The 25,585-nt window shown below is 45.4% G+C and overlaps 2 protein-coding genes across 4 annotated transcripts in view; both read right to left on the minus strand.

Moving 5' to 3' along the window:
• Nucleotides 1–25,585, minus strand: part of LOC130839970 (RAD52 motif-containing protein 1-like) — a 371,059-nt gene that overhangs the window by 224,833 nt on the left and 120,641 nt on the right. The window lies entirely within an intron of this gene.
• ITGB3 (integrin subunit beta 3) overlaps nucleotides 5,511–25,585 on the minus strand; it is a 51,094-nt gene continuing 31,019 nt past the window's right edge. Inside the window, exons 10-15 of one of the 2 annotated variants that reach the window (XM_057714882.1) lie at nucleotides 24,577–25,001; nucleotides 19,262–19,484; nucleotides 18,043–18,143; nucleotides 15,605–15,724; nucleotides 9,865–10,031; nucleotides 5,513–8,351 (exon numbers count right to left, since the gene is read on the minus strand). In XM_057714882.1, coding sequence (XP_057570865.1) covers nucleotides 8,286–8,351; nucleotides 9,865–10,031; nucleotides 15,605–15,724; nucleotides 18,043–18,143; nucleotides 19,262–19,484; nucleotides 24,577–25,001 — 1,102 coding nt within the window. In that variant the 3' untranslated portion in view covers nucleotides 5,513–8,285. Of the gene's footprint in view, nucleotides 8,352–9,864; nucleotides 10,032–15,604; nucleotides 15,725–18,042; nucleotides 18,144–19,261; nucleotides 19,485–24,576; nucleotides 25,002–25,585 lie in introns of both variants that reach the window. The other variant, XM_057714883.1, reaches the window with a different exon arrangement.

Here is a 25,585-nt window from a genome sequence, read left to right on the forward strand (position 1 = left end):
TATATGTAGTACTCAATATGCTACCCTAGTTAATTCCTTCAGTGATACTGCTATGCTCACTTGTATCTTAAACCCTGCTCTGTAGGCATTCTTTAGTACTTTCAAAACGTATACAGTTTATCTCCCTAAATAGTCTATATGTAATCTGAGTGCTAAGAACATATCTTTTATTTTTGTAAACACCCCACTCTCTATTCCCTACTTTCTCACCTCCACCAGCCTTGTTTACAGTCACCCCTATTAATGACTCATCTCATTTTCCATCTATTCATAAAGCATCAATTTCAAATGTGTAAGGACTGTAATGGCTTCAGTCTGTATGCTGATCAACAGACTATGAAAGCTTTAAAAATCTTGAACACTCGTAGATTTTTAGCACTGAATCTATTGATGAGCTAGTTAGCTATTTATTAGTCAGTTTCATAGACCCCCCCCCCCCCAATAGCGCCAAGCATATATTAGGGTTAGATTCTTTTGCCAGTAACAGAAAATTCCTAAATAATAGTTGACTAAGCAAGACAGAATTTTATTTCTCTCTCACATTCAAGAGGTTCAGAGATAGTCACTCCAGGGCTAATATTGTATACCATAGTTGCAGGGACATAGGCTTCTTCTACTGTATTGTTCCACTGGCATCCATTCTAGGGGTGATTTAATGGAGTTACCTCAGGGTAGACTTTCAATCAGACTAAAGACTAAAAATTTTAAGGTTATGCTTCTCAGATCTTCTCATTTAAACAATATGACTTCTAAAAAGCTTAAGGCTTTTGTCCTTCGGCAGAAACTCAAGGTAGAGAAAGATTTATCTCATAGATACTTGTGGATATGGCTTTTATCTAGTGGAATGAACCCCAATAAGATTCACAGGAAATTCACAATTTTTTAAAGAGCACTGTATTATCAGAAACACTACCAGCTTGGGTTGAAAGAGACAGAGAGATTACAGGAAGAAAAGAGGCCTTTGGACCCTCATGTTCTATGAGCAGGAAGCAGGCTGAGAAAACTATTTAGGTGCAAACACGGGCTACCTTTCATGAAAAAAGGATGACTTAGAGGGTGTAACCAAGAGCTTGCAGGGTAGAACCTAGAGCCATGGAGAATTATTCTGAGGCCTTGAAGGTGGAACTGCAAACCTGTACCTGAATGAATTTCAGAATTGCAATGGACCAGGAACTTCTGTGCACTTCCTGTTTTCTGCCTGTTGGAACAAGAGTGTCTGTAGCAGTCATCCTATCTATCCCACCATTTTACATTGGTTGTTGTAAGAAGGAAGCTTATAGCTTTTTGCTTTATTTCATAGGACTTCAGATTGAGAGGCAATGTACTCCAGTATCTGTATGTAATGAATTCACCCAAGAAGCCTTTCTACCCCGGATCTATTTAGAGGATAAGACTCTGGACTTTGAGCTGATGCTTGTTAGTTTGCAACTTTGGAAGCTTCCCAGGTGAAATCTGAAACCAGCCCCCCTACATGAAGGGCAGGGAAAGACCAAAAAAAGAAAGAGGCAGACCCCTCCACATTGATAGGTGGCAGGGAACTTACATACGAGGCTTGTCTTGGGCAGCTGCAAGACAAGTAGATCTCTGCACCCACCCGCCAGAACCCTAAAAGTTTATATAGAGGCTTTGGGAATTGGGGAGGGGCAGTATAGGGATAGAGGAGTAAGAAGTACAAACTATTATGTATAAAGTAAGCTACAAGTACAGCACAGGGAATATAGCCAATATTTTAAAATAACTATAAATGGAGTATAACCTTTAAAAATTGTGAATCACTGTATTGTAACATATAATATTGTACATCAACTATACTTCAATTAAAAATTGTTTTTAAATTTTAAGTTTGTATAGAGGCTTTAACCAGTTTCAGCCACATATAACATCCAGACGATCTCAAGAACACCTTACTGTCTCAAGGCTACATTCTTGGAAAAGTGGCAAACAGTAGGCAAAATGTGCATTTCAAGGACAGGGGAGGGGGTGAGGAAGCCCCAGTTGGCCCGGTCCAGCTTGAGAGTCATCCAGCAGCCTCATCTTGATTACCTCCTCCGACAATGCTATAATAGGGTAAGACTTGGGGGGCTTGGGAGGGGTGATTTATTTTGCATGTGGGATGACTATATATAATTTGTGACCAGAGGGTGGACTGTGATGATTTTAAAATATGTCCACAAATACCTTGATGCTTGTATTAGTTTTCCATTGCTACTGTAACAAATTACCACAAACATCATGGTTTAAACAGCGATTTTTTACCCTACATTTATGGAGGTCAGAAGGCCTAAATGGGTCTTACAGGGCTAAAATCAAAGGCTGCATTGCTTCTAGAGGCTCTAGAGGAAAATCCATTCCTTACCTTTGCCAGCTTCTAGAAGCTGTGTTCATTTCCTTGACTTATGGCCATATCGCTCTGACCTGCTTCCATGATTATATTTACTATTCTCATTCTGATCCTCTTGCCTTCCTCTTATAAGGACTCTTCGTGATTAAATTAATCCTACCCAGATAATCCATGATAATTTCCCTATCTCAAAATAATTATATCCACAAAGTTCTTTATTCCAAGTAAGGTAGCATACTCACTTGTTCTGGGGATTAAGATATGAATATTTTTGGCCAGGGGTGGGGGTGGTCACAAGCAATGATTTTGTCTACCACAATGTTCTTTTCAAGAAGTAGCATCTAGTTCCCTCCCCTTGAATGTGAGCTAGATTTAGTGAGCTATTGAAAATAAAGAGTATGGCAGAAGTGATGAAGTGACACTTACAAAAACAAAGTAATAAAAGACATTGCAGCTCGCTCCTTGCTCTCTCTTGGATTATTCTTGTGGAGAAGCCAGATGACATGGCATATGAACACTCAAGCAGTCCTATGGAAATGTCCTATTGTCAATAGCCAGCATGGAACTGATGCCTCCTGCCAGCAGCCATGTGAATAAACCATCTTGGAAGAGGATCCTCCAGCCCCTTTGAGCCTTCAGTTGACTGCAGCCTGGCCAATGGCTGGACTACAACCTCTCAAGAGACTCTGAGCCAGAACCACCCAGCTAAGCCATTCTTGAATTCCTGAACACAGAAACTGCAAGATAACGTTTGTTGTTTTAAGCTGCTAATATTGTGTGGTAATTTGTTATGCAGCAGTAGATAACTAATGTAATCCCCATATCTTGATCCATGATGTCTGCTTAAAGTCTAGCGATCATTTCTACATTTCAGCCTGCAGGAAGAAGGAAGGGGAGAAGAAAGGCATACTCCCTCCTTTAAGTGGCACTTACTGGAAGTTGTGTGCACCTTTCATTAACATCTCACTGTCAACAAGATGGCCATCGCACACCTAGCTGCAAGAGAGGCTAGGAAACAGTATTTATTCTGAGGCAGCCATATATCCAACTAAAATTTAGGAGTTCTAATACAATGTGAGAAGGTGAAAACAGATACGAGATCACAAGTAGCAATCTCTGTCACAAAGGGTGATCATAAGGGTCAGAAAAAGCAAAGTCCGGCATACCTCTAATCAACATTTTTCCTTTTTCTTAACAAAGTATTTCCGTCAGCCATCAAGTGGTATTTATACAGGCATCACTCTGACCTCTCCAAAGAATCATGCCAATTGTGTATGAGTCACAAGAAAATCCAACTAATGTGTTACGTAAAACACAGTGAATTATGAAACTTTTTCAAAGTTCTTTTCAGGGACACTGCTAAAGAATAATTTACAATGGAGGTTTTGCCTAAAGGCTCTTAAGTTTCCTAACTGTTGCTTTCTAGATACTTACATTTTGTGTGCATTCTTTGGTGTACTATCAGAAAATATACAGCTAATGAAAAATATTTCCTCTATGCAAGAGGTTGGAGAGACATCACTATGACACTAGCAGCTGCAAAGAACACAGTCATATTCCTGATCTATAATTTTCCTTTCACATATAATCCATTCTTGGATACCCACGGTAAGTGGATTTTTAAAATTTTATTTAACCATTTGGTTAACCCTGATCAAAAGATTCAAAATTGCCTCCTTGTGTGCTTTAGTCAAACTAAAACAAATTAGGAAAACGTATTTCCAGAAATATATTACAAAATCAAATAAAAATTATTTTTCAACAAGTATTAAATGGCTTACTTGCAAAGCATATATTATTGTTTCCTTACATCATTGTGAAAAACGAGGGCATTGTAATTCCAGGACAATCTGCTTGTAATTGGTCCCAGTGGTCATTAGATGTCTATTATCATAGAATTCAGACTACAGAGGTCAAGAGTTAAAGGATTACACATACACTTTGACATATTGCTTTCCATTTCATTTTCACATAAAGTCCTCCATTTTCATCCAGACATTTAGTCATCAGTTACCATGACGTAAATAAAACACTGAATCTTACAAAATTTCACCATAAAAGGACTCAGTCTAGGTTTACATAATCTTTTTATGATGTCATGAACTGTACCGCGTTTTAAAAAATGCACATTATGTAAGGACTGTAGGACTCAAAGGCAAAGATGAAATGTTCTGTGAAGTACTTCAATGCCACACTGCCAGTGCTTAATATATTTTAAATAGCAAAAAGTGAAGTTACAAATTCTAAAGTCTTATTCTGGCATCCTATTGGATGATAATGTTAATAATTAAGATTTTGATCCTATCTCCTGTGAATAAAGGCTTTAAGAGTATTTTCTTGCTTCAGCTTGGTACACACAAAAGGTTTTCTTCCATGCCTGCCAAATATCCTTTGAGCTGTTTTTTTCTTCCCTGTGATTCTGATCTATTACTTCTTTCAGTTTTTCGTGGGAGTCTGCGGCTGTGAGTGAACACCCAACAAGCCTATGACTACTTAACTTGGAAAATGGATTGAAAGTAGATTTTCATTTTGTGTGTGTAGATATTTGGTTTTCTTAATCTATCAGCCAAGGTAGGTTCTTAATCTTTTAGTAGCTGAGCTGACTTATTGTAAACTTCTTTCTAAGCCAGAAAGGGTAGGTATGTGGTTCCTTAAATGAGTGGTTCTCAAACTTGAACATGCAACAGAATCACCAGGGGGGCTGAGATCCTCTGGTCCTAGGGCCCACACTTTGAGACCCACTGCCTCAAATAAAAGTTGGGCATTTAAATGATCCTGTAAATAATTTGCCATTAAGCCTTTATTTTACTAATTTATGCTTCCTACAAACAAAACCTAGACTAAATGGACAGTCTATTCTGTTGTGGTTATACAAGTTCCTAAAAAATCCCCAATTAAAAAAAAAAAACCCAACTCTGACTCATAACAGTAAAAACCTACTCATTTTGAAAATGTTATTAAAGTCTGTAAAGAAAAGCTCTAGGTTCTGAAACTAACTTCAGTTCCCAGAGTTGTCATCCTCAATATTCTGTTACATTTGGAAACACACTTGTTCTAAAATAATCATTTGTGAGGCAAAGACACTTACTCTATTCACCCAAAGGAAACAGAAATAACAACACAGGAAGCACTGGGCAGCCTTAGGCCAATTCTTTTTTGAAAGCACATTTAATTCACTGTTGCACAACTTAAACAGAGGAGGTGGTTAGGAAGTCAGGAAGGCACATAGGTAATTTCAACCGGGAATATTTAACAAAGAGAAGTATCTGTAAATTGTGGATGGTCTAGGAATATCTGAGAGGTAAAGAACTGACTTATTATGTGACAACTTATCAGGAATGTTCAGAGTTTCCTATTATTGTCCACAGACCCTGAGATTGAATGTAAAATGTCTCCAAAAGAGCTAGGCACAAATAGCTTCTGTGGGCTGTTTTGTCTGATGCTAAAATACTATTTTGATGTTCACCCTGCATAATGCCAAACTGACAGCTATTTGCTATCTCGTGAACACAGCTACAGGTTCTCCCCACATACAAACAGTACTGACCTTCAAAGCCTCTGAGCCTCATTTCAGAAGCTCAGACAAGATTCCTAGTGATTTTTTCATCCTTTGAATATATGTTCCTCCTCCTTTGATACAGTATCTTCATATAAACCATCCTATCTAAAGAAAATGACCAACTGGTACTCCATTGACATCTTTTCTCAGTAGCCAAAGCTTATAGTTAGAGTCTAAACTTCTCGGATTCATAATCATCCCTCCTCATTAATCCCTCTACAAGAATACCATCCCCAACAGGAAGGAATAATCCAAGAGTGAGACAGGGCTCAGTCATCTGCCCCATTCCTAATCCCAAGGCTTATTCTCAGTGTTAATATGTGAATACAGAATACACATTTCAGCTAGTTCTTATGGCTTCCTCTTTCCCAATACGTGGATGAAACCGTGTGCAAAGTGAACAAAGAAATAATAACTAAGTGGAGCTTAAGTGCTGCAACAGGAGATGTAACTACTAACAAAAGCTGGAGAAGGGGTTCTGAGAGAGGATAGAATGAGGCTTTTTCATTGAGAAAGGTGATATGGGATGACCTCTGCTCTTGCCAGAGCCAGGTCTCCCAAAAAACAAACAGTATCAACATCCCACAGAATCTTGACTGCCTGTTTGATGCCACAGTAGGTCCCAGCATCATAGAATATTAATACTGAAAGAGACCTCCTAGACTGGCTGGTCCAAACCCATCATTTTTCAAACTAGAAAACTGAGCCCCAGGGAGAAGAAAGTGACTTGCCTTAATTAAAGTTAAAGTTCCTTAGCTGCGACACTGAGGCCAAGGACTTACATTTTCTGATCATCAGACCACTGTTTTTAGGCCCTTCCCTTTTTCTTGGGGAGTGGTGGTCATGGTTAATGTTGAACGAATGTAAACACCCATGGAGCAACTGCTCTTGCTAGAAGAAAAGAACAGCCCATTTTCCTCCTCCTCCCCGGAAAAGGGAGTATGTCCATGTGTCCATCCCCACAGGCTTCCAGGATGAGAGAGCCCTTACAGACCCAGCAACTGGGCAGTGACTTGTTATGAATGATGCCAAGTGGGAGTGTCTACAGCCAGCCCAAGTCTATGTGGCTTTTCATCCTTTTCTTCCTCCTCATCAAATAAAATTACAAATATAATGCAAGTGTGTTTATATACATGCTCCTTTAGATTAAACAAGCCTCATCATGGTTTCAGGTGCCCCAATGAGAAAAATAAAACACAATTGCACTTGTGGCCTCTCAGATTAAAGACTGAGTTAAAATGAGATTGCCCAGCCCATAGGAGAATGGGCCACACACGCTGATACAACTGGCCCATCGTTCCACCCTGGCACTTATGCCCAGCAGACTCAGAGACCCATGGGAATGATTCCTTCACAAGACACCCAAGAGGTAGATAAATGCAGTCAGCCCCATGGGTGGATGCAACACATAGAAGCCCAGGGTTGGGTGTGTGGAGGTGCCTTGGACATAGGACAGAAGGCCTGAAGGGTGAGGCCAGACCTCTGGCTCTACCCACAGCACTCTCCCTGGAAGGGAAAGCTTTTGGTCGTGAGAGAAATTCCCAGTACATAGCAAATGTCTATGGCAGTGAGAGGGTGGAACAGGAGGTAAAGAGGTGATGCTAATCTAAGGGTAACACATCTTCTACACGAACCTCTAGGGTAGAGCTGCCAGTGAGGCAAATCTGAGGGGTCATGATTACGAACTGGGGAACTCGGGCACCTTAACCCCGGGCCATGCGTGACCCCTGGGTGGCCCTGCCATCCTCACTCCCAACAGACCGAAGACTAGGTAGCAAGGACTTCCCTTAGGAGAGAACCATGCTGGATTGAGGTGATGGCAAAGACAGGCAGCTCTGATGGTTCAGCTCTCCCCTGATTTCTCCTTCAGCCTGAGGGAAGGGAGAGGAGACAGAGGCACCGATGACACAGCAAGGTCGCCAGGCCCCGCAGTTCCTACCAGAGCTGCTGAGAGTCAGGTGCAAGAACCATAAACACAGGGTAAACCAAGGTCCCTTTCTCTGGAACGAGAGGTCTTGCCCCTGCCCTCCTTTTCAAGAGAATAGCCTGAGAAGGATAGCTGGCTTCCCACTGAGGTAATGAAGAATACCTGCTCAGCTGTAGGTCACCCTCAGGTTAAGCAGGAAGACTCCCTGAAGGAGGTGTTCTGAGGACAAAGGCTGAGGAGCTCCACTTATCTGGGACACATCACAAGTTTTAAATTACATACTCCCCCACATGCAGCACACTCACACGCACACACGCACAGAGACCCTCAGTCTTCCAACCCTGCCCACTCCAAGCTCCCAATTCCACCCCACGGGTATTTCCCCCTGTAAACATGACAGCAGAGACACCCACAATCCTGGGACAGTCTGACAGTGATCTGAGGATGACTGCTTGTCATTAAGTGCCCCGGTACGCGATGTTGGTGAAGGTGGATGTGGCCTCTTTATATAGTGGGTTGTTGGCCTGCGGAGAGAACAGAAAAGTGTCTTACAGCAAATTCCTCAATTCTTCCCTACCCTCAGGGTTTACATGTCATCTGAGACGTTTAGCCAAGACACTCTTCTCTAGGATATTCCATCGATGGACAGCTTGATGCTTGTAATACTCACACATTTGCTCTTAAGGAGGGAATGGATAGGAAATAAGAGGAGAGAGAAGGTGGAATGCCATCCTGCCACCATGCCTAAGGGGTTAAATTCAGCCCATCACTCTTGGTGATCCCAAAACACTTCAAGATAGCTTTTAGCCAATATTTCCTACATCTTCCCTCTCTTATGAACTCTCTCTTGTGCGCTTCTCCCCTTTTTTCTTTGTTGTGACTGTGATGGGTGGTTGGGATGGGCAGAGAAGAGAAATGTAATGGGTGGTGGATAGAACACAGAGGACCACTTTTGCAGGATGGGCAGAGAAGAGAAATGTAATGGGTGGTGGATAGAACACAGAGGACCACTTTTGCTCAAATAATTCTTAATCTGTTTTCAACTCATCCCTCATGCACTGCCCACAGACTGTCATGTTATCACGGAAAAGACCCTCACTAGGTTTCCCAAGTTATTTTCTAACAAAAAGTGACAAATCCCATTAGGTCTAGTAGTCCTTAGTGGTAGCTTAAGAAATGTGGCACATTCTCCTGTGCCTCAGAGAGTCAGGATTTCTACATCATCCGAACAGAAACATCTCCGTTTCTTGGGACCCTTGAGTATAAAGGCCTGAGAGGTCACCATCAAATGGGAACAAACGTTCAGCCTAACCTCGGATATTCGGGGAGTCAGTCGTTTGGAAGGTCCAGAAAAAAGTTAAAATGTGGAACATGAGCCCAAGGAGAATAGAGTAAACTTAAGTATACAGACGGTTCTCAATAAATGCTTGTTTGATTAAATTCAATCAGGATAAACTGCAGGGAGCACACTTTTAAGAGGCTGACCCAAAAAGTAATTCTTATCATAACCTAATTCCCTCTCACAATTGGGGAAGCTGGTTAACTTCTCTATACTCAGTTTCTTTATCTATAAAATGGGAATAATAATGTTACCTACCACATGGGGCTGTTATAGGGGTGAAATAAGTCAATACATAAAAAGCATTTAGAACAGTTCCTGGTACATGGTAAATCCTCAGTAAATGTTAGTTATGAGTATTTGTTTCTCTTTGTGTTTAATGCTTTCATCAGTATGTAATGTATTACTATATGACCTCAATGTAAGATTCTCAAGTTTGTCCTGTCTCCCAGACTCGAAGAGTGTTTCCTTTTCCTCTCTTTGCAGTGTCCAGAGCAGAGCTGAGCCCTATCCATGCTCAGCTGGAAGCATAAGGCCAACAGGAGAGTTAGATCATCTCCCAGCTTCCAGAATAGAGGCTTACTAGGAAACTATGGTGCTAGCTGAAGCCGGCCACCCTAAATAAACATCTACTGCTTCCACCTGAGACTCTTGAACAAACTACTTAAGAAAATGCCCAGCCCAGCCCAGCCTCTTACTGTGTCCCATTTGGCTCTGGCTCGCTCTTCTTCAAATTTAGCAAATTCCTTCCGGTCATGGATGGTGATGAGGAGCTTCCAGATGAGCAGGGTAGCAAGGCCGATAAGCAGAATGGCCCCCATCACTGAGAGCAAGACCACCAGGATGTCAGGGCCCTTGGGACACTCTGTCAGGAGAGAGCACAGAGCAGGGTGGTTGGAAATAGACCAGAAACCATCTGAATTGGCTAAAAATAAGATCTTCTTGACAAAGTAACAAAGTACTAGAAAGTTCTCTGAAAGAAACAGGACTTGTAAAATAAGCCAATTAAATTTCAAAAGGAGGGGGGTACGCTCTTTAGATTGTCCTGAGTGGTTTAAATCAGAGGTCCTTAGCTTGTCACCCACAGGCAGAATATAGCCTGCTCCATGTGACTTCACACAATCATTTATTAAAAACTTGATTTTGTGGGCAACATTGACTAATCATGAGATTCCCCTCCCCCCCACCCCCGGAAAATTTCAGGTTCTTCTTCTTCTCTTTAAAAAAAAGTCAAAAGATCTAGAAACACTGAACCTATATTGTTATAGGATTGCAAACGGCTAGGGCTGAGGAGTAGCTGCCCCTTTTAGATGCGACACAGTTTTTAGTTTGCCGGACTCCTCACTACTCTCCCTTTTCTCCACTAAAAAGAGGCAAAGTGTGACTTGTCATTGAGTCTGTGCCAGTGTGGACTCTGGAGCTACACTGCCTGGGTGTGAATCCTGGCTTACCACTAACGTTGCTATGTGAGCTTGATCAATTATTTAACCTTTCTAGGATGTCTATTTCCCATTTCTCCATCTCCAACAGTAATAGCCCTGACTTCAAAAATTTACTGTGAGTAATAATAAAGGAATGATTAAGTTAAATAGCGCCTCGCACGGAGTCAGTGCTCAGTAAATATCAGCTACCATTATTACTGGTGTCCCTGTTATACTTGGCTGTTTTCCCTCATTTATTTACCCAGCTCCTGTAGGCATTTGAGTTAGTTACCCCAGTTCAGATATTTACATCCCTGATGGCTGGGAACCTAATGACCTTTTCAGCATGCTTTGAGACTAGGAGCTCTGCCAACCAAGGCAATATTTTGGGTTTCTTCCCAAAATATTTAGTCATCTAAAATCCTAACCCTGTTGAGAGCCAACTTCCTGTTAAATCCCAGTCAACAACCAACATAAACAGAGGTATGTCACCCCTCTGAGGGCCAAGCTGAGTATGCTCTGAACAGCTCTGCTTCCCATAAACCTCAGACGTCTGATGAGTGACCCCGCTCCAGCACCTTCTCAGGTGTTACGTAATTAAGTGTTTGTATGTGTGAGTATCGATGGGTCTGGAGAGGAGTCACACGTACTTTCCACACTGTCTCCCACCTTCTTTTCTAAACATACCCACTATGCTCACCACACACTACCCAAAAACAACCACCACCGCAACCCAACCTGGCTATTTCCCATCCCACCAAATTACAACCTGTCTATAATTAAAGGAACATTTGGAGAGAGGCTGTGAGGTTCCAGTGTCTGAGTTCCCAGGAGTGAAGAGCCCCAGTTCTTCTGGGAAAAGCAGTTATAAATTCTCTGGAAGACCGAGGTAGGGTTGACCCTCAAAACCCAGAAGTGGAATCTCTTCAATTCTACATGTCAGTACAGGCAGGACAGGTAGAATCCCATACCTTTGGGGGAAAAATTAAATCTGTGAACCATCTGTCCTGAAAGGGGTGGATGGCCAGCTTCCTGGAAGCAGACACAAGATCAGGTCGTCTCTGGAGAGCCCTCCAGCCACAGTGATGATGACCCACGGTGGGTGATGACCCAAAGCCAGGGAAGACTGGGTGGAGTTAGCAGATATGACAAACAAAAGTACAGGAGGCCTAGGGACGTCCCTAGTGGCACAGGGGTTAAGAATCCACCTGCCAATGCAGGGGACATGGGTTCGATCCCTGGGCTGGGAAGATCCCATATGCCACGGAGCAGCTAAGCCCATGTACCACAACGACTGAGCCTGCACTCTAGAACCTGTGAGCCACAACAACTGAGCCCATATGCTGCAACTACTGAAGCCCACACGCCTAGAGCCCATGCTCCACAACAAGAGAAGCCACCACAATGAGAAGCCTGCACACCACAACAAAGAGTAGCCCCTGCTCTCCACAACTAAAGAAAGCCCGCAAAGAGCAACAAAGACCCAACACAGCCAATAAATTAAATTAATTAATTAATTAATTAATTAAATGAGTTTTTTTTAAAGTATAGGAAGTCCAGTTAAATTTGAATTTCAGATAAACAATGAATAACTTTTTAAGTATGTACCACATATTGCACGGGACATGCTGTATTTTATCAGGCAACCCTATCTGGAAGTGATAAGGGCCCAGCTCAGGGGAGCTCATTCCCTAAGGTCTGAATACCACTTGTCCAATGTCAGACTCTTTGGTGGTGCCCTCTTCATTGCCCTGCAGTGGCTCAGCCCTTCAAAGAGAACAGTCTGCAAGGGCATGAGTTAGGGAAGAGAATAAGAATAATCTCTTCCTACACTCAGGGCCCCAGATGCTACCTTCTACTCAAAGCCAGAGCCCCTGAAAATGATTGGAGGGTGAGGGTGAGAGGAAAGGCAAAACTTGAAATTCCATTTCCAAGCTAGGAAACGTAGGTCTGGGGTCCCATTTCCTAATGTGGAGGAAGGGCCTACTGGTAGTAGGCCTAAAAAGTTACCCTCCAGTCTGTTAACTAGTTATGTGGTACCATCCCAGTTATCATCATCTTCGTTCCCCACAACTGCAGGCAGTAGACTTTGGTAAGTAACAAAGAGAAGGGGCAAAGATACAGATAGGGTGGGTGTGTTAAAATCCATTTAATGTGTTAACACAGGTGGGTGGGAAAGTGTGAGGAAGTCATGGCCAAACTAACCTACATCTGCTCCCCCAGAAATATATACCCAGACTCTTCTCTCTCCACTGCCCCACACCAGCATCCCCTTGAGTCACAAAATAAAACTAAGGTGATGTCCTTTCTTTACCTTCCTTCCCCCTTATAAAAGATAAGATCTCTGGAAAGGCTGATGATATCACATATGGAGACGCCAAGCTCTCCTCTACCCACAGGGACAGCAACACCCTGGGTGACACAGATGTAGCCCTTTTCCCACTTTCAACCCCTCCCTTCTTCAAGCAGCCAAAATTCTCCCAACAGATACTAAGAGGTATATACGTCTGCCTGTCTTTAGGAATAATCAATCCTATTAATTCATTCAAAAACCATGTCCTGGGCTTCCCTGGTGGTGCACTGGTTAGGAATCCGCCTGCCAATGCGAGGGGCACGGGTTCGAGCCCTGGTCTGGGAGGATCCTACGTGCTGCGGAGCAACTAAGCCCGCGAGCCACAGCTGCTGAGCCATGCACCGCAACTACTGAAGCCCGTGTGCCTGAAGCCCATGCCCCGGAGCAAGAGAGGCCACTGCAATAAGAAGCCCGCGCACTGCAATGAAGAGCAGGCCTCCCACTCTCCACAACTACAGAAAGCCCACGCGCAGCAATAAAGACCCGATACAGCCAATAAGTAAAAAATAAAATAAATAAATAAATTTAGAAAACAAAAAAACCATGTATTCAGTATCTTCTCTGTAAATGACTGAGCCAAGTATGGGGATATAACAGTAAATAAGACACATGTCATTCCTGTGTTCGTGGGACTTATGATCGACTGAGGGAGACAGGTGATTAAAGAAGAAATTTAATAGTGTGATGCAGTACTATCTATAAAATAGATAATTAATAAGGGCCTACTATATAGCACTGGGAACTCTACTCAATACTCTGTAATGACCTATATGGGAAAAGAATCTAAAAAAGAGTAGATATATGTATACATATAACTGATTCACTTTGCCATATAGCAGAAACTAACACAACACTGTAAATCAACTATACTCCAATAAATTTTTTTAAAAAGCAAACAACAAAAAAAAGGAAAAAAAACAAAAACAAACAAACAAACAAAATAGTGTGATGAAAGCTTTTAAAATTCCCTGGCGGTCCAGCGGTTCGGAATTCATGCTCTCATTGCTGAGGTCCCAGGTTCAATCCCTGGTCAGGGAACTAAAATCCCACAAGCCACGCTGCGCAGCCACAAAAAAGAAAAAACAAAAAAATCTTATCAAAGGGAAGCACAGCTGCTATGAGAATCAAACAGGTTACCAAATCTAGTCATCAGAATGGAGGCTGGAGGGGGTCTGAGAGGCTCACCAGGGGAAGTGATAGGTCTAAAGCAGAGGCATTCAACACTGGGGAATATATCACAATTACCAGGAGCACTGACAAAGAACGCAGAGGCATAGGCCTGTGGAAGTAAGACAGGCCTCAGGACTCCGGATTTTTTAAAAAGCGGACATACAAAAGTTTGAGAACCACTGCCCTAAAACATGGGCCAGCAAACGACAGCCCCATGGGCCACATGCAGCTGGCCACCTGTTTTTGCAAACACAGCCAGCTTCCTTCGTTTGCATATAGTCTATGGCTGCTTTCCTGCTACTGTGTCAGAGTTGAGCAGTCACAGCAGAGACCATCTGGCCCACAAAGCCTAAAATAGTGAACATTTCGCCCTTTACAGGAAAAGTTGGCTGGCCCCTGGTCTAAAGAATGATTTGAAGAAATCCCTATAGCTATAAAGATTGTCAAGCGACCAAGTGATTTAGCCTCTGCCTTCAGAGATGGTTCCTTCACTCCGGAAAGTTCCTGTCCAACCCTCCCATCCCCCACGCCCACCATACCACAGCCCTTATCCCTCTACAGTTTCCTTACTGATTTACATGCCTCTCTCCCCCATGGCCTGTGAGTGCCATATCTGCCTTACTTATTGCTGTATCCCCAGCACCTAGCCCACTGCCTGTTATATAATAAGTACTTAGAAATGTTGTGTAGATGCCTTAGAGGACTGGGGCAGGGAGGGTGGGGGGGAATCGAGGGGGGGGCGTCAAGGAAGGGAGGGAATATGGGGATATGTGTATAAAAACAGTTGATTGAACCTGGTGTACCCCCCAAAAAAAAAAAAAGAAATGTTGTGTAATGATTCATGTCTTAATCCACTGTTTAAGGGAAAGAAAGCAGATGAAGGCAATAAAAGGAAGCAAGTGAATCTACCGTGTTGGATGGTGACAAACCTGAGGTGGGTCTGTGTATGACACGATGGGCTCCCCTGCTTCCAGAGGGTCTTGAGAGCAAGCAGTAAGTTTTCAGCATTTGAGGTAGCCTTAGGCTGGCACCTCAAACCCTTCACCCCATCTTGTGGTAAAGCTGGTAAGGTCAGTACCACCAACCTTAGGCCTTCCTCTGAAACAGCAAACATGTTGCTCTTGGCAACCATTTAACTTTCAGTAGAACAGATGCCTTGTGCCGAAAGGTGCTAAAATTTCAATTCCTTACTTCTTAACATTATCACCTCAAAAACGCCACGCTATATACTCTGTTCCTTGATGAGCTCCACTCCTCCCTTCTTCCTCTCCTTACCCACCTTCTTGGTTTTCTATCTCCTCAATTAGCAATCACTCTCTTGCTAATATTTGTATTTCTATACCCCCACACCCAGATGATAGGCCCTGACTTACCACTCGTAAGGTCAGGTTTAACCTGGCTGTTCTGTTGAAGAGGAGTGATGGGTGGAAATAACTGCCTAATGTGGTTCTCCCTCCCTGGGGGGCAAGGTTGGGACCCTCGGGGTTCACTCACCTGGCTCTTCTACCACATACAGGATGGACTTTCCACTGGAGTCTTCATAGTACTGGAATCTGACCACACAGTCATCCTCATTCTTATAGGTACAATTCACAGCATCCTTGCCAGTGTCCTCTGGGGGAGGGGGAAGGATGGGAGAATGAAAAACAGGTCAATTCCTGGAAGATGGAGCCACCCCCAAAGCCAGTCATGGGACTTCTGGGAAAGCATGTGACAGGAAACTCTATGCCTGACATTAGGCAAGATGCCTAGATTTGAGATGGCTGTCATGCCTGGCAATTGCCTCTAGATGACCCTTGCTGATGTACTTTATCCCTCACAGGCCCTTTTTGGTTCTTATTCCTTCCTCTGGAAGGGACATGACTTAACAGTATTACATAATCTGATCCAAAGCCTGGCTCTATCACCTACCAGCTGGGCGACCTTGGCTAAGTTACTCGACCTGATCAAATCTCTCTCTCTTTTTCTAATCGAACAAAAGATGCCCTCACTCACAGGGATGGCTGAGAATCAAACAGCATGAAGTAAACTACCTAACACACACTGGGTGTTCCCTTCCCTCTCTTTCCTTGCTCTGCTTGCTCAATGATTCTCAATAGTTTGTTTACTCAGCCCTTATATTTCTTCTACTTCTGCTTATGATCCAGTGTTCCTCTCCAGAGTCATCTCCTCTTCTCTGACGCCCATCATGTTTTGTTGGCTTCATCCCTTCTAATTCTAAAACCTGTTATTCTGACTGTGAGACTATGGGTTATGCTCCATCAGCTGCACATGTGTCAGTTTCATCCAGCTTTACCAGATGGTATGAAACTGACACATGATGAGATTAAGCAAAGGTACCAAGGTCACACAGCAAATAAGTGATGGAGTAGGACTAGGACATGAGTCTCAAAGCACATCCTACGGACTTTAACTCAATAAGTCTTCAGTAAACCAGTGGTATTATAGGACAGTGGAAAGAGTAGGGATTTCAGGATTTAGTTCTAATCTTAACGCACCACGGATTTGCTTGGGCCAGTTACTAACTTTTTTTTTTTTTATGTGGACCATTTTTTTTAAGTCTTTATTGAATTTATTACAATACTGCTTCTGTTTTATGTTTTGGCTTTTTGGCCACGAGGCATGTGGGATCTTAGCTCCCTGACCAGGGATCGAACCCGCACTCCCTGCATTGGAAAGTGAAGTCTTAACCACTGGACCACCAGGGAAGTCCCTATTTAAATTTCTTGAGATTCAATTTCCTTATCCTCAAAATGAAGATAACAAAAGTACTAAGTTCTACTTTACTAGGTTGTTGGGAGAAGAAAAAGATAATGTGCATGTAAAGATACTTTCATAATTTATATGAGTTATAAAATTCCATACAAATAAGCATTTATTTTTATGGTTATCATGGTGGAGGGTGGGGGTACTTATCAACTAACTTGGAATCCCCATCTGCTCTAGATGATAGAAATATCTCCTATCTCAGCAGCCTCTTCCATCTAAGTGAATGATAGCAAGCCTGGTCTCCTCCAGAGGAAAAACTGCCTCTTCAAACTCAGTCCCAAAATCACTACCCTCACTCTAGCCCCACTTCTGATATTAGCCAAAGGGTCCAGAGTTCTGACTCTTCCCCATAACACCCCCACCCAGAAGCTGGCTGGCTAGCTGTGTCTTACAGTGGCTCTTGCTGAAAATGTGTTTCCTGCCTTCATGGGAGATCACTATCTCCAGAGAGATTGCCATCTCCTAGTGCTACCCAATGCCTAGCTGGCCCAGATAACCATGCCACATATATGACAGCAGCAAAGATCATTTCCTTTTAAGTCAAGGTGAAATACAAACCGGAATAATTGCAGACAAAAGTTTTGCTTCCCATTGTATTTCTATCTGTCTTACTCCAGGAGGGGCTCTGGAGAGTCAAAAAGGCTTCAGGTTAATGATTTTGGCTACAAGTCCATGAGGGTGAAGGTTTCCCTCTAAACCAGCAAAGCTGTATGCCTGGGCATTGCTTAACATTCTTAGTTAGGTAAACTTAGTAAATGATTGCTAGCCTACTAAGCTAAAACTATCATGGGCAACTACTACTTCTTCACTCTATGCCTCAGTTTCTTCATCTGTAAAATGGGGGCACATCATCTTCCTTTCCCTGGGGTGGTAAAGTTAGGGTTCCCTGATTTTACACGTACTTTAAAAGTTACTTTCAGGATTTTGCTGAGCCCATGGGCTCTGTGAAGCACAAGGAGAAGGGACTGCTGAACAAATTAGTAGAGATGCAGGAGGACACTCAGAGAAGCCAGCTTTTATTCAGTGCCTACTGAGTATCAGGCCTGCACAACATGCTGTTGAGGTAGGAATTACTCTTCATTTTACAGATGAGACTTGGATAGGTTCCAGGATTAAAAATTTAGAACGTGAGTGTGTACAACTGTATGACATGCTGAACTTACTAAGCTCCTTCACAAGCTCAATCTCATCACGACAGTAACGGCTGCAGGTATTTTCCTTGTATAGGGCTCCCCGGTTAAACTTCTTACACTCCACACACTCCCTAAAGGAGAGAGGACACAGGGATGAAGTCAGGAAAGGGACAAACCTAAGTGTCTTTCAGTCAGGCTCTGCCTGCCATACACCCGGAAAGCTGTTCCACCCCAGAAAACAAACACACACAAAAAAACATCTGTAAGACAATCCTGGGGGCACAGATAGTCACGTCTAAAGTTCAGGGGTGGGAGTGCCCTCCTAACCTACAGGTAAGGCCAGGTAGGCAGAGGCCTTCAGGTAACTTCATTAAACTTCTTTTTTTTTTTTTTTTTTTAATTTATTTATTTATTTTTTTGGGGGGGTACACCAGGTTCAATCATCTGTTTTTATACACATATCCCCGTATTCCCTCCCTTCCTTGACTCCCTCCCCCTTGAGTCCCCCCCACCCTCCCCGCCCCAGTTCCATTAAACTTCTTTATATCCCATCCAAAACTGTGACAGGAAGCTGAACCCTATGCCACTTCTGGGAACCTTAAAATCAGAACCAGTCTCATAATTTGGGGGCCCAGTGCAAAATGAAAATGTCAGGTCCCTCATTCAAAAATTAGCAGGAATGTCAGAACAATGTCAGCAGAACATTAAATGAAGTGTGGGGCCCTTCCAAACATGGGGTTCTGTACAAATATGCAGGTTGCATGCCCACGAATCCAGCCCTGCTTAAAGTAGTAGGAGAAACAGCAGTGCCATGGTCTTGGGCTGACAGGGGCTTCCTCTGACCCCCAGATGAGTGACGTTTGCAGTGGTGAATTTCTTCTGTTTCACACAGTATCCTTCCTAACTCCAGCCCCATATCCCCCAGAGAATCAGAACACCAGCACTGGAACATTCCCCAGGAGTTACCCCAGGAGTAGCCTTCCTCCCAACTCAGCGATTCAGGATTCAGCCTAAAAGAGAGGTTTCCCCAACTGCAGCCCAGCTGGTACCACTCTGTCCCCTTCACGCTTGATTCTACCTCCAGCTTTCCCCCAAGTTATCAAAGAGGAAAGCTAGTCGTTTTCTGGAACAGACTCCTCTCCCTAAAGCTTTGGTGAGTAAGAGACAGAACCTGCACAATCTGGGGGACCCTCTCCCCCATCCCAGACACCCAACTCTCTCCAACTCACTTCTCTGCCTGCCCACTCACTTCTTAAACGTGCAGGCATCAGGGCAGGTGGGACACTTCTCACAGGTGTCCCCGTAGGAGCCTGGCTGGATGCAGACACAGCTGCCGCACTCGCATTTGCCCCGCCCACTGCACAGCAGCCCGTTGCTGGACATGCAGGTGTCCGTGCGCGTGGTACAGTTGCAGTAGTAGCCGGTCCAGTCAGAGTCACACAGGCAGTCCCCACAGCTGCACTGGCCATGGCCTGAAAACACACAGCCCCAGGGGGCAGAGCACTGGTGAGGTTCCCACCCCAGGACAGCGTCTCAACCTGCATTCCAGCTTTACCCTTCATCACCCTCCTCACAGTGCCGCACTTTCGCCCCCACGCTGAGCTAGTCACCATCTTCTACACTGCCCTCATAGCCTCATGCTTCTTTGCACGCTGTTCCCTCTGCCTAGATGCCCTTTCATCCTGTGACCACTACCAAACTCCTACTCACCCTTGAAAGCCCAATTCAAAGGTTTCTTCCCCTCTGTAACTTTTTCTGACCTCCCCAGGCCAAATCAACTGTCTGCCCACGTGCTCTCCCAGCACTTATATAGATACCTCTATTTCAACCCTGCTGTCCAACCCATTTGTTTGCTTATCTGTTTCTCTTTCTGATTGTGAGCTCCCTGATAGGGGAGCACATATCATATTCATTTTTCCATCTGAAACAGAGTAGGCATGCAATTAATGTTTGTTTATTTATCCATTCATTCAACAAATATTTAGCGAGCTCATACCACATCCTGAGCACTGGAGACTCAACAGTGAACAAGACAGGCAAGGTCCCTTCTATTATGGAGCTTACATCCTAGTTAAATTCCTGGAAATTCACACAAACCTTCACCAACATGTGCCCTGGGTTGTATTATCATGGTACTGTAAAGAGCCGTCAGCCATAGTAGGAAAGACCTATTTACTTTCCTGCATGGGTGTAGGGATGGGAGAGAGAGACTAGGGTGGGGAGTTGGACTGCTTAAATGTAGGCATTAACTCTCGACACTATATTCCCCTAATATTCATTTACCAAGGCTTTAAAACTTGGCTCCTAAACCCTGCAGAAAGGTGACTCATCCTCCAAGACTCTGAGTCAGGAAGAAGTGGATGAATAATAGAAATCTCACTGTGAATGAGAGGAGAGTCGGGGAGCAAGGGGGAAGGCACCTGAACGGGTCTGAAAACCATGCCATTGTGCGAGCAGACGGGCCCCACGGTGGTGGGGGAGAGGGCGGCACACAGCCAGGCTCAGAGAGCAATGAGCTGGCACCCCTGCTCCCCAGCGACCCCAGGGGGTCTGACTAATGTCTCTTGGCCACTGTGGGTCCCTCTGGATGGGTATCACCCACTGAAGGATGAGTGATACCAGCATAAGCCTCTAGGAACCACACTGGTGTTCAAGACTCAGACACACCTTCACTGCGTGTGTCTGTTTCCCAAGAAGGAAGGGAAACATGACTTCATCTGCCCCAGCTGCCAAGTACATCTAGAGGGTAGACACACTGGGCTGGCGGAAGGGTGGAGAAAGAAGAAAGACTGCATTTTGAGGCTGGGTTCCCTAGCAGTAGAGCCTGTGGTGAGGATTCTTGTTCCAGTGACTCAGTGGGGAAGCAGAAAGAAAGGAGGGAAGCAGGGCAGGGCAGGAGCCAAAAGCTGGCAGGAACGTGGTCTCAGCCCGAGACTCCCCTCAGCCTGACCCACGGTGGGCTCTGGAGCAGGACTGGCACCACAGTAACCTTGAGGCAAAGGGACTGGCCTTGCCTAACCCCCCGTCCATCCATCATTAGCCAAAGTCTGAGGGCAATCCAGCTCCTGTCAGCTGAATATAAGTCTCCAGAGAAGGGACTTCCCTGGCAGTCCAGTGGTTAAGAACCCGCCTTCCAGTGCAGGGGATGCAGGTTCAATCCCTGGTTGGGGAACTAAGATCCCATATGCTGCAGGGCAACCAAGCCCGCACACCTCCCACACGTCACAACTAGAAAGAAGCCAACGTACCACAATGAAGACCCAGAGCAGCCAAAATATATATATATACCTCCAGAGAAGGGGCAGCTGTGTGAAGTATTATCAGCAGCCCTCCCAGCAGCGGGGGGATGGGTGGGCCAGCCAGCAGAGGCGGACCCCACAGTGTCCACTACACCCAGCTTTTGGCCATGGCTCCCGGAGAGCGAAAAGCCGACACCGCAGAGGCCTGGCAGCACTCAAAGGCCTCAGTCTCCTCGGAAACCCTCGTCCCATAGTGTTTCCTTTGTGAGGCTAAACAAAGTGATCTTTGAGAAGACGGTCCTTGGGAGTGGAAGTGGCAGGGCAGCGCCAGCAGGCTGACGGCAAGGCCCCCCGTAGGGTCAACCCTTAAAAGGAAGCCGCAGTGTGGAAATGTCACAGGACTGGCACCCCTCCAGCAACAGGGGTTCACAGGAAAGTCAGGGGAGGAGGGTGGGAAACGAAGAGAAAGTGTAAGAAAGAGGAGGGAGGGAGGAAAGAAGGCGGGCGGTGGGGCGGGGGGGGCAGGTGTTTCAGGTCAGGGGGACTGCAGTCACTCTCCCCACACGACCTGACCTTCTGGGCTGACGCATCAGTCTGCTGCCCTCCTTTAGGAGCCAGCCCTTCCTCTGACTACCCGCCTCCTCCATGAAGCCACCCAGGCCTCCTCGTCCACAGTGAGTCTCTCTCTGGCGGACTCCTCGAACACCCCCTGAGGACACCTCACTTCCGGGATCTGGCAGGTTCTGCCTCGTGCTGTGAATTCTCCTTAGTGAGTTCATGGAGAGCAAAACTGTTTTATTCCTGCCTCCTTATCCCACAACGCTACAGCACACAGCACAGAACCTGGCCCACGCTGGTGCCTGATTAATCTACGTTCATGGATGGAAAGGCCCTCGAGGACAAGGATGCACACCCTGATGTGTGAGGGGCGCTGATACCGTGCGACCGTGAAGACCGTGCTTCCGGTGGGGAGGAGAGGACAGGAACGGCCAGGGGCTGGAACCGTGGCCCAGCCATAGCGCTCCCGCCTCACGAGCCCCTGCTTGAGCAAAGAGCAGATCAGGCCAGCAGATCTGGGCAGGGACAATGGCGCACTGCGCTATAAGCCCGGCCAGGTCAGGAATCACGCACGACCCCTGTTCAGCCACACGCACCCAGTGCCCGGCACAGAGCAGGTGCTCAAGGAGCATGTGTCCCTGAGGACCTGCCAATGGAGAACGGGATGATGGTACCACAGGGTCCGGACCTGAGGCCGGTGGGCACGCAACACCCTGGCAGGAAGGGAGAGGGAGGCCTCTGAGAGGCTGCAGCAGCTGCCCTGGGTTCCCTCGTGCCGTCGGCTGGAGCACACTGAGGACGAGCTGTCCTTGCGCTGCCGGGAGGCAGGAACCTGGGCTGCTGACCCTGGCAGCTTTGTTTTGTGGCTTCAGCGGGGCCGGCAGCCAAAGGAAACACACGCTGGCCTAGATCCCTCCCACACGCCTCCATCAGACCAGGAACCATCAGGCCAGGGACGAGCCGTGGGCCTCCCTCTGCCCCTAGGGCCCCCGGAGGCTGCGTGGAGGCCTCTCCTAGGGTAACCCTCTTCCCCTCAATCCCAACCTTCTCGTCGTGGGTCTCCACTTCAAACTTAACCATTCCCTTCGGTACCTTGAATATGATGTAAATACGATTCAATATTAGAAGGAATTGAAATTCCTGCCTCACCCCCTAATTCACATTGCTGTGTGTGTGTGTGTGTGTGTGTGGGTGTCTGTGTCTGTGCATATCTGATCTCTCTTTCCCCTAATCTCTCTGATACCGTTTTTCTCCAATCTCTCTCTCAAATTTTGTTGGCGTGAGTAAAGGAAGCGATGTGTAGGTAATAAATAGGAGCCATTTTTATATCACTTGGGCGTGCTTTAGAATGACACATCCTCATCAACCCCCTTTAAAGGCTGGTGTTAACATGAACATCTGGGTGGATTAGCTCAGCTGGTTAGAACCCCAGTGCAAGTAAAGCCACTCTAGGTCATGGATTTGATCACCCCAGAAGCCAATTATAATCTCTGCATGATCGGTCACACAATATACCCAGGAACCAGTCCCAACCAATTTGCAAATATCTTCAATCTGTCTCTCACTCTTGTGAGAGATTAAGCCACAGAGATTACAGCCCAGCAAAAATGCATCCCCAATGCCCAAGAACAACTCCGACTGCCTAACTGCCTCTGGGAGTGCTGTCAGTGTGTCTGCAGATAAAGACTACAGGAGCTGAACTTCTTCTAGCTGGGGGAGTAACCCAGGAGTGGGCTTTGGGGCAAGGAGAAACCAGGCGAGGTGGGCTACAAGCTCAGTGGCTGCAAGCTCAGCTATCATCAGCGGGCCTCAAGATGTGACCGAATTTTGTAATGAGAGGGACAAGTCAGTATCCTGCAGGCAGAAGGACTCAAATTCATCATTCCCAGTCTGCAGGCTGGGACTCCCTATGGCAGGGCTATCCAGTAAACATCTGTGCTGTCCAACAGGGCAGCCACTAGCCACATGTGGCTCCTGAGCGACAGAGAAACTAAATTTTTTCTTTTTTATTTGATTTGATTTAAATTTAAAAGTATGCAAATTTTAATTAAACTTGATTAAATTTAAATAACCACCATATTGGACAGCAGCGATCTAGAGTACACAAAGTAATAGTATACCAATAGTGATAACAAAATAGTACCAACATTTAATTAGAGCTCACTATTTTCCAGTCATTGCCCTAGGTGTATTGGCTCATTAAATGTGCTCCAATACCTTGCATATACACTGCTATTTTCCACATCTTTTGTGGTGAAAAGTTAATTTATGTAAAATATTCCTAACTTCACTATATATTCTGATATCATGTAGTTTCCAAACCTACATATGCTAAACATTTAATTACCATCAGTCAGTGATTTTTTTTAAACTTAAAAAGGGGTTGGTCCATATCCTAGAAAAGATTAAGGACCAGTGACTTACTTACAATACTAGCAGAAGGGCAGATGAGAGAAAAGAAAGAAAACTATCTTCTTCGCTTTCAAGTTTCCCTACTCCTTCCCATGCTCTTCTAGGAGAGAAGCCCGCTGGAAGCAGACTCTCATTTTCCTTCCTGTGCTCCTCCAGCAAGGGCAGAGGGAGCCGAGAGGAATTAAAGGGAACCTCATTTCTGTTTCCTGCCACTGGAGTGGCACACCATCTACTCACTCTGCCCCCGGGTCGTCCTGTGCGCACCACAAGCCCTGGCCTGCATTCGTTTCCAGAGGCTGCAGATGTGTGAGCACGTGTGGGTACCAGGACAGGAGCGGTGTGCAGTTCTACTCACCTGAGCACATCTCCCCCTTGTAGCGGACACAGGAGAAGTCATCACACTCGCAGTACTTGCCCGTGATCTTGCCAAAGTCACTGCTGTGGCAGACGCACTGGCCACAGAGACACTCGCCCCGCTGGCTGCAGACAGGCTGGCCCTCCCGGGGGCTGCACTCGTCCTGCTGGGAGGGACGGTAGTCCTCCTCCGAGCACTCGCACTGGGACCCCAGCCAGCCAGGCCCGCAGCGGCACACCCCACACTCAAAGGTCCCATTGCCGTTGTTGCAGTGGCTGCTGTGAGGCTCAGCCCGGGCCTGGCAGGCACAGTCACAGTCGAAGGTGACCTGGACGGTGAGGCTGTCTTTGAAGCCCACAGGCTTGATGGTGAAGGACTTCTCCTTCTCCTGGGGGCAGCCACGCACCTTGGCCTCAATGCTGAAGCTCACCTGGATGGAAAGTAAGATCGCATTCAGACACAAGTGGACCCTGCGGACACTCCAGCCCTGGAGGGAAAGAAGCTATTCCTGCCCTGCCCAGGAATACCCAAACTGGGTGTCCTGTCCCCTGGCAAGCTGGAGTTTCTCAGCCTTCCCACAACCATGGTCTGCAAAAGCCAAAGCAAGAGCCTTGGGATAGCTGTACAATTGTGACAGATCTGACTGGGTGTAGACATGGTTTACAATCACGAGATAGCTTTTCTAAAATTCCATACATGAAACTAAACCAGCTCAAGCAGAACAGAACCTGTGATCTTATAAACGCTCTACTGTGGCCAACTATGCTAGCAGAGCTGATTACATAATGTCATCAAGATACACGAAGCACTGTTTTGCACCACACAATGCCACACAGCAGCCAGCCACAGGCTCAGGGTCTACTGTTCAATCTGTATATAGCATTTTATCACTTATGTAATCAAATACATTTCAGGACAATATTTTCTACATAGGGTATGTGCACATGTGCCTAGAATATAGATAGACAGACAGAGGGATGGGTAGATGGAGACAGATATATAGACGTAG

The sequence above is a fragment of the Hippopotamus amphibius genome, chromosome 17 (genome assembly GCF_030028045.1).
Source record: "Hippopotamus amphibius kiboko isolate mHipAmp2 chromosome 17, mHipAmp2.hap2, whole genome shotgun sequence".
NCBI classification, from domain to species: domain Eukaryota; kingdom Metazoa; phylum Chordata; class Mammalia; order Artiodactyla; family Hippopotamidae; genus Hippopotamus; species Hippopotamus amphibius.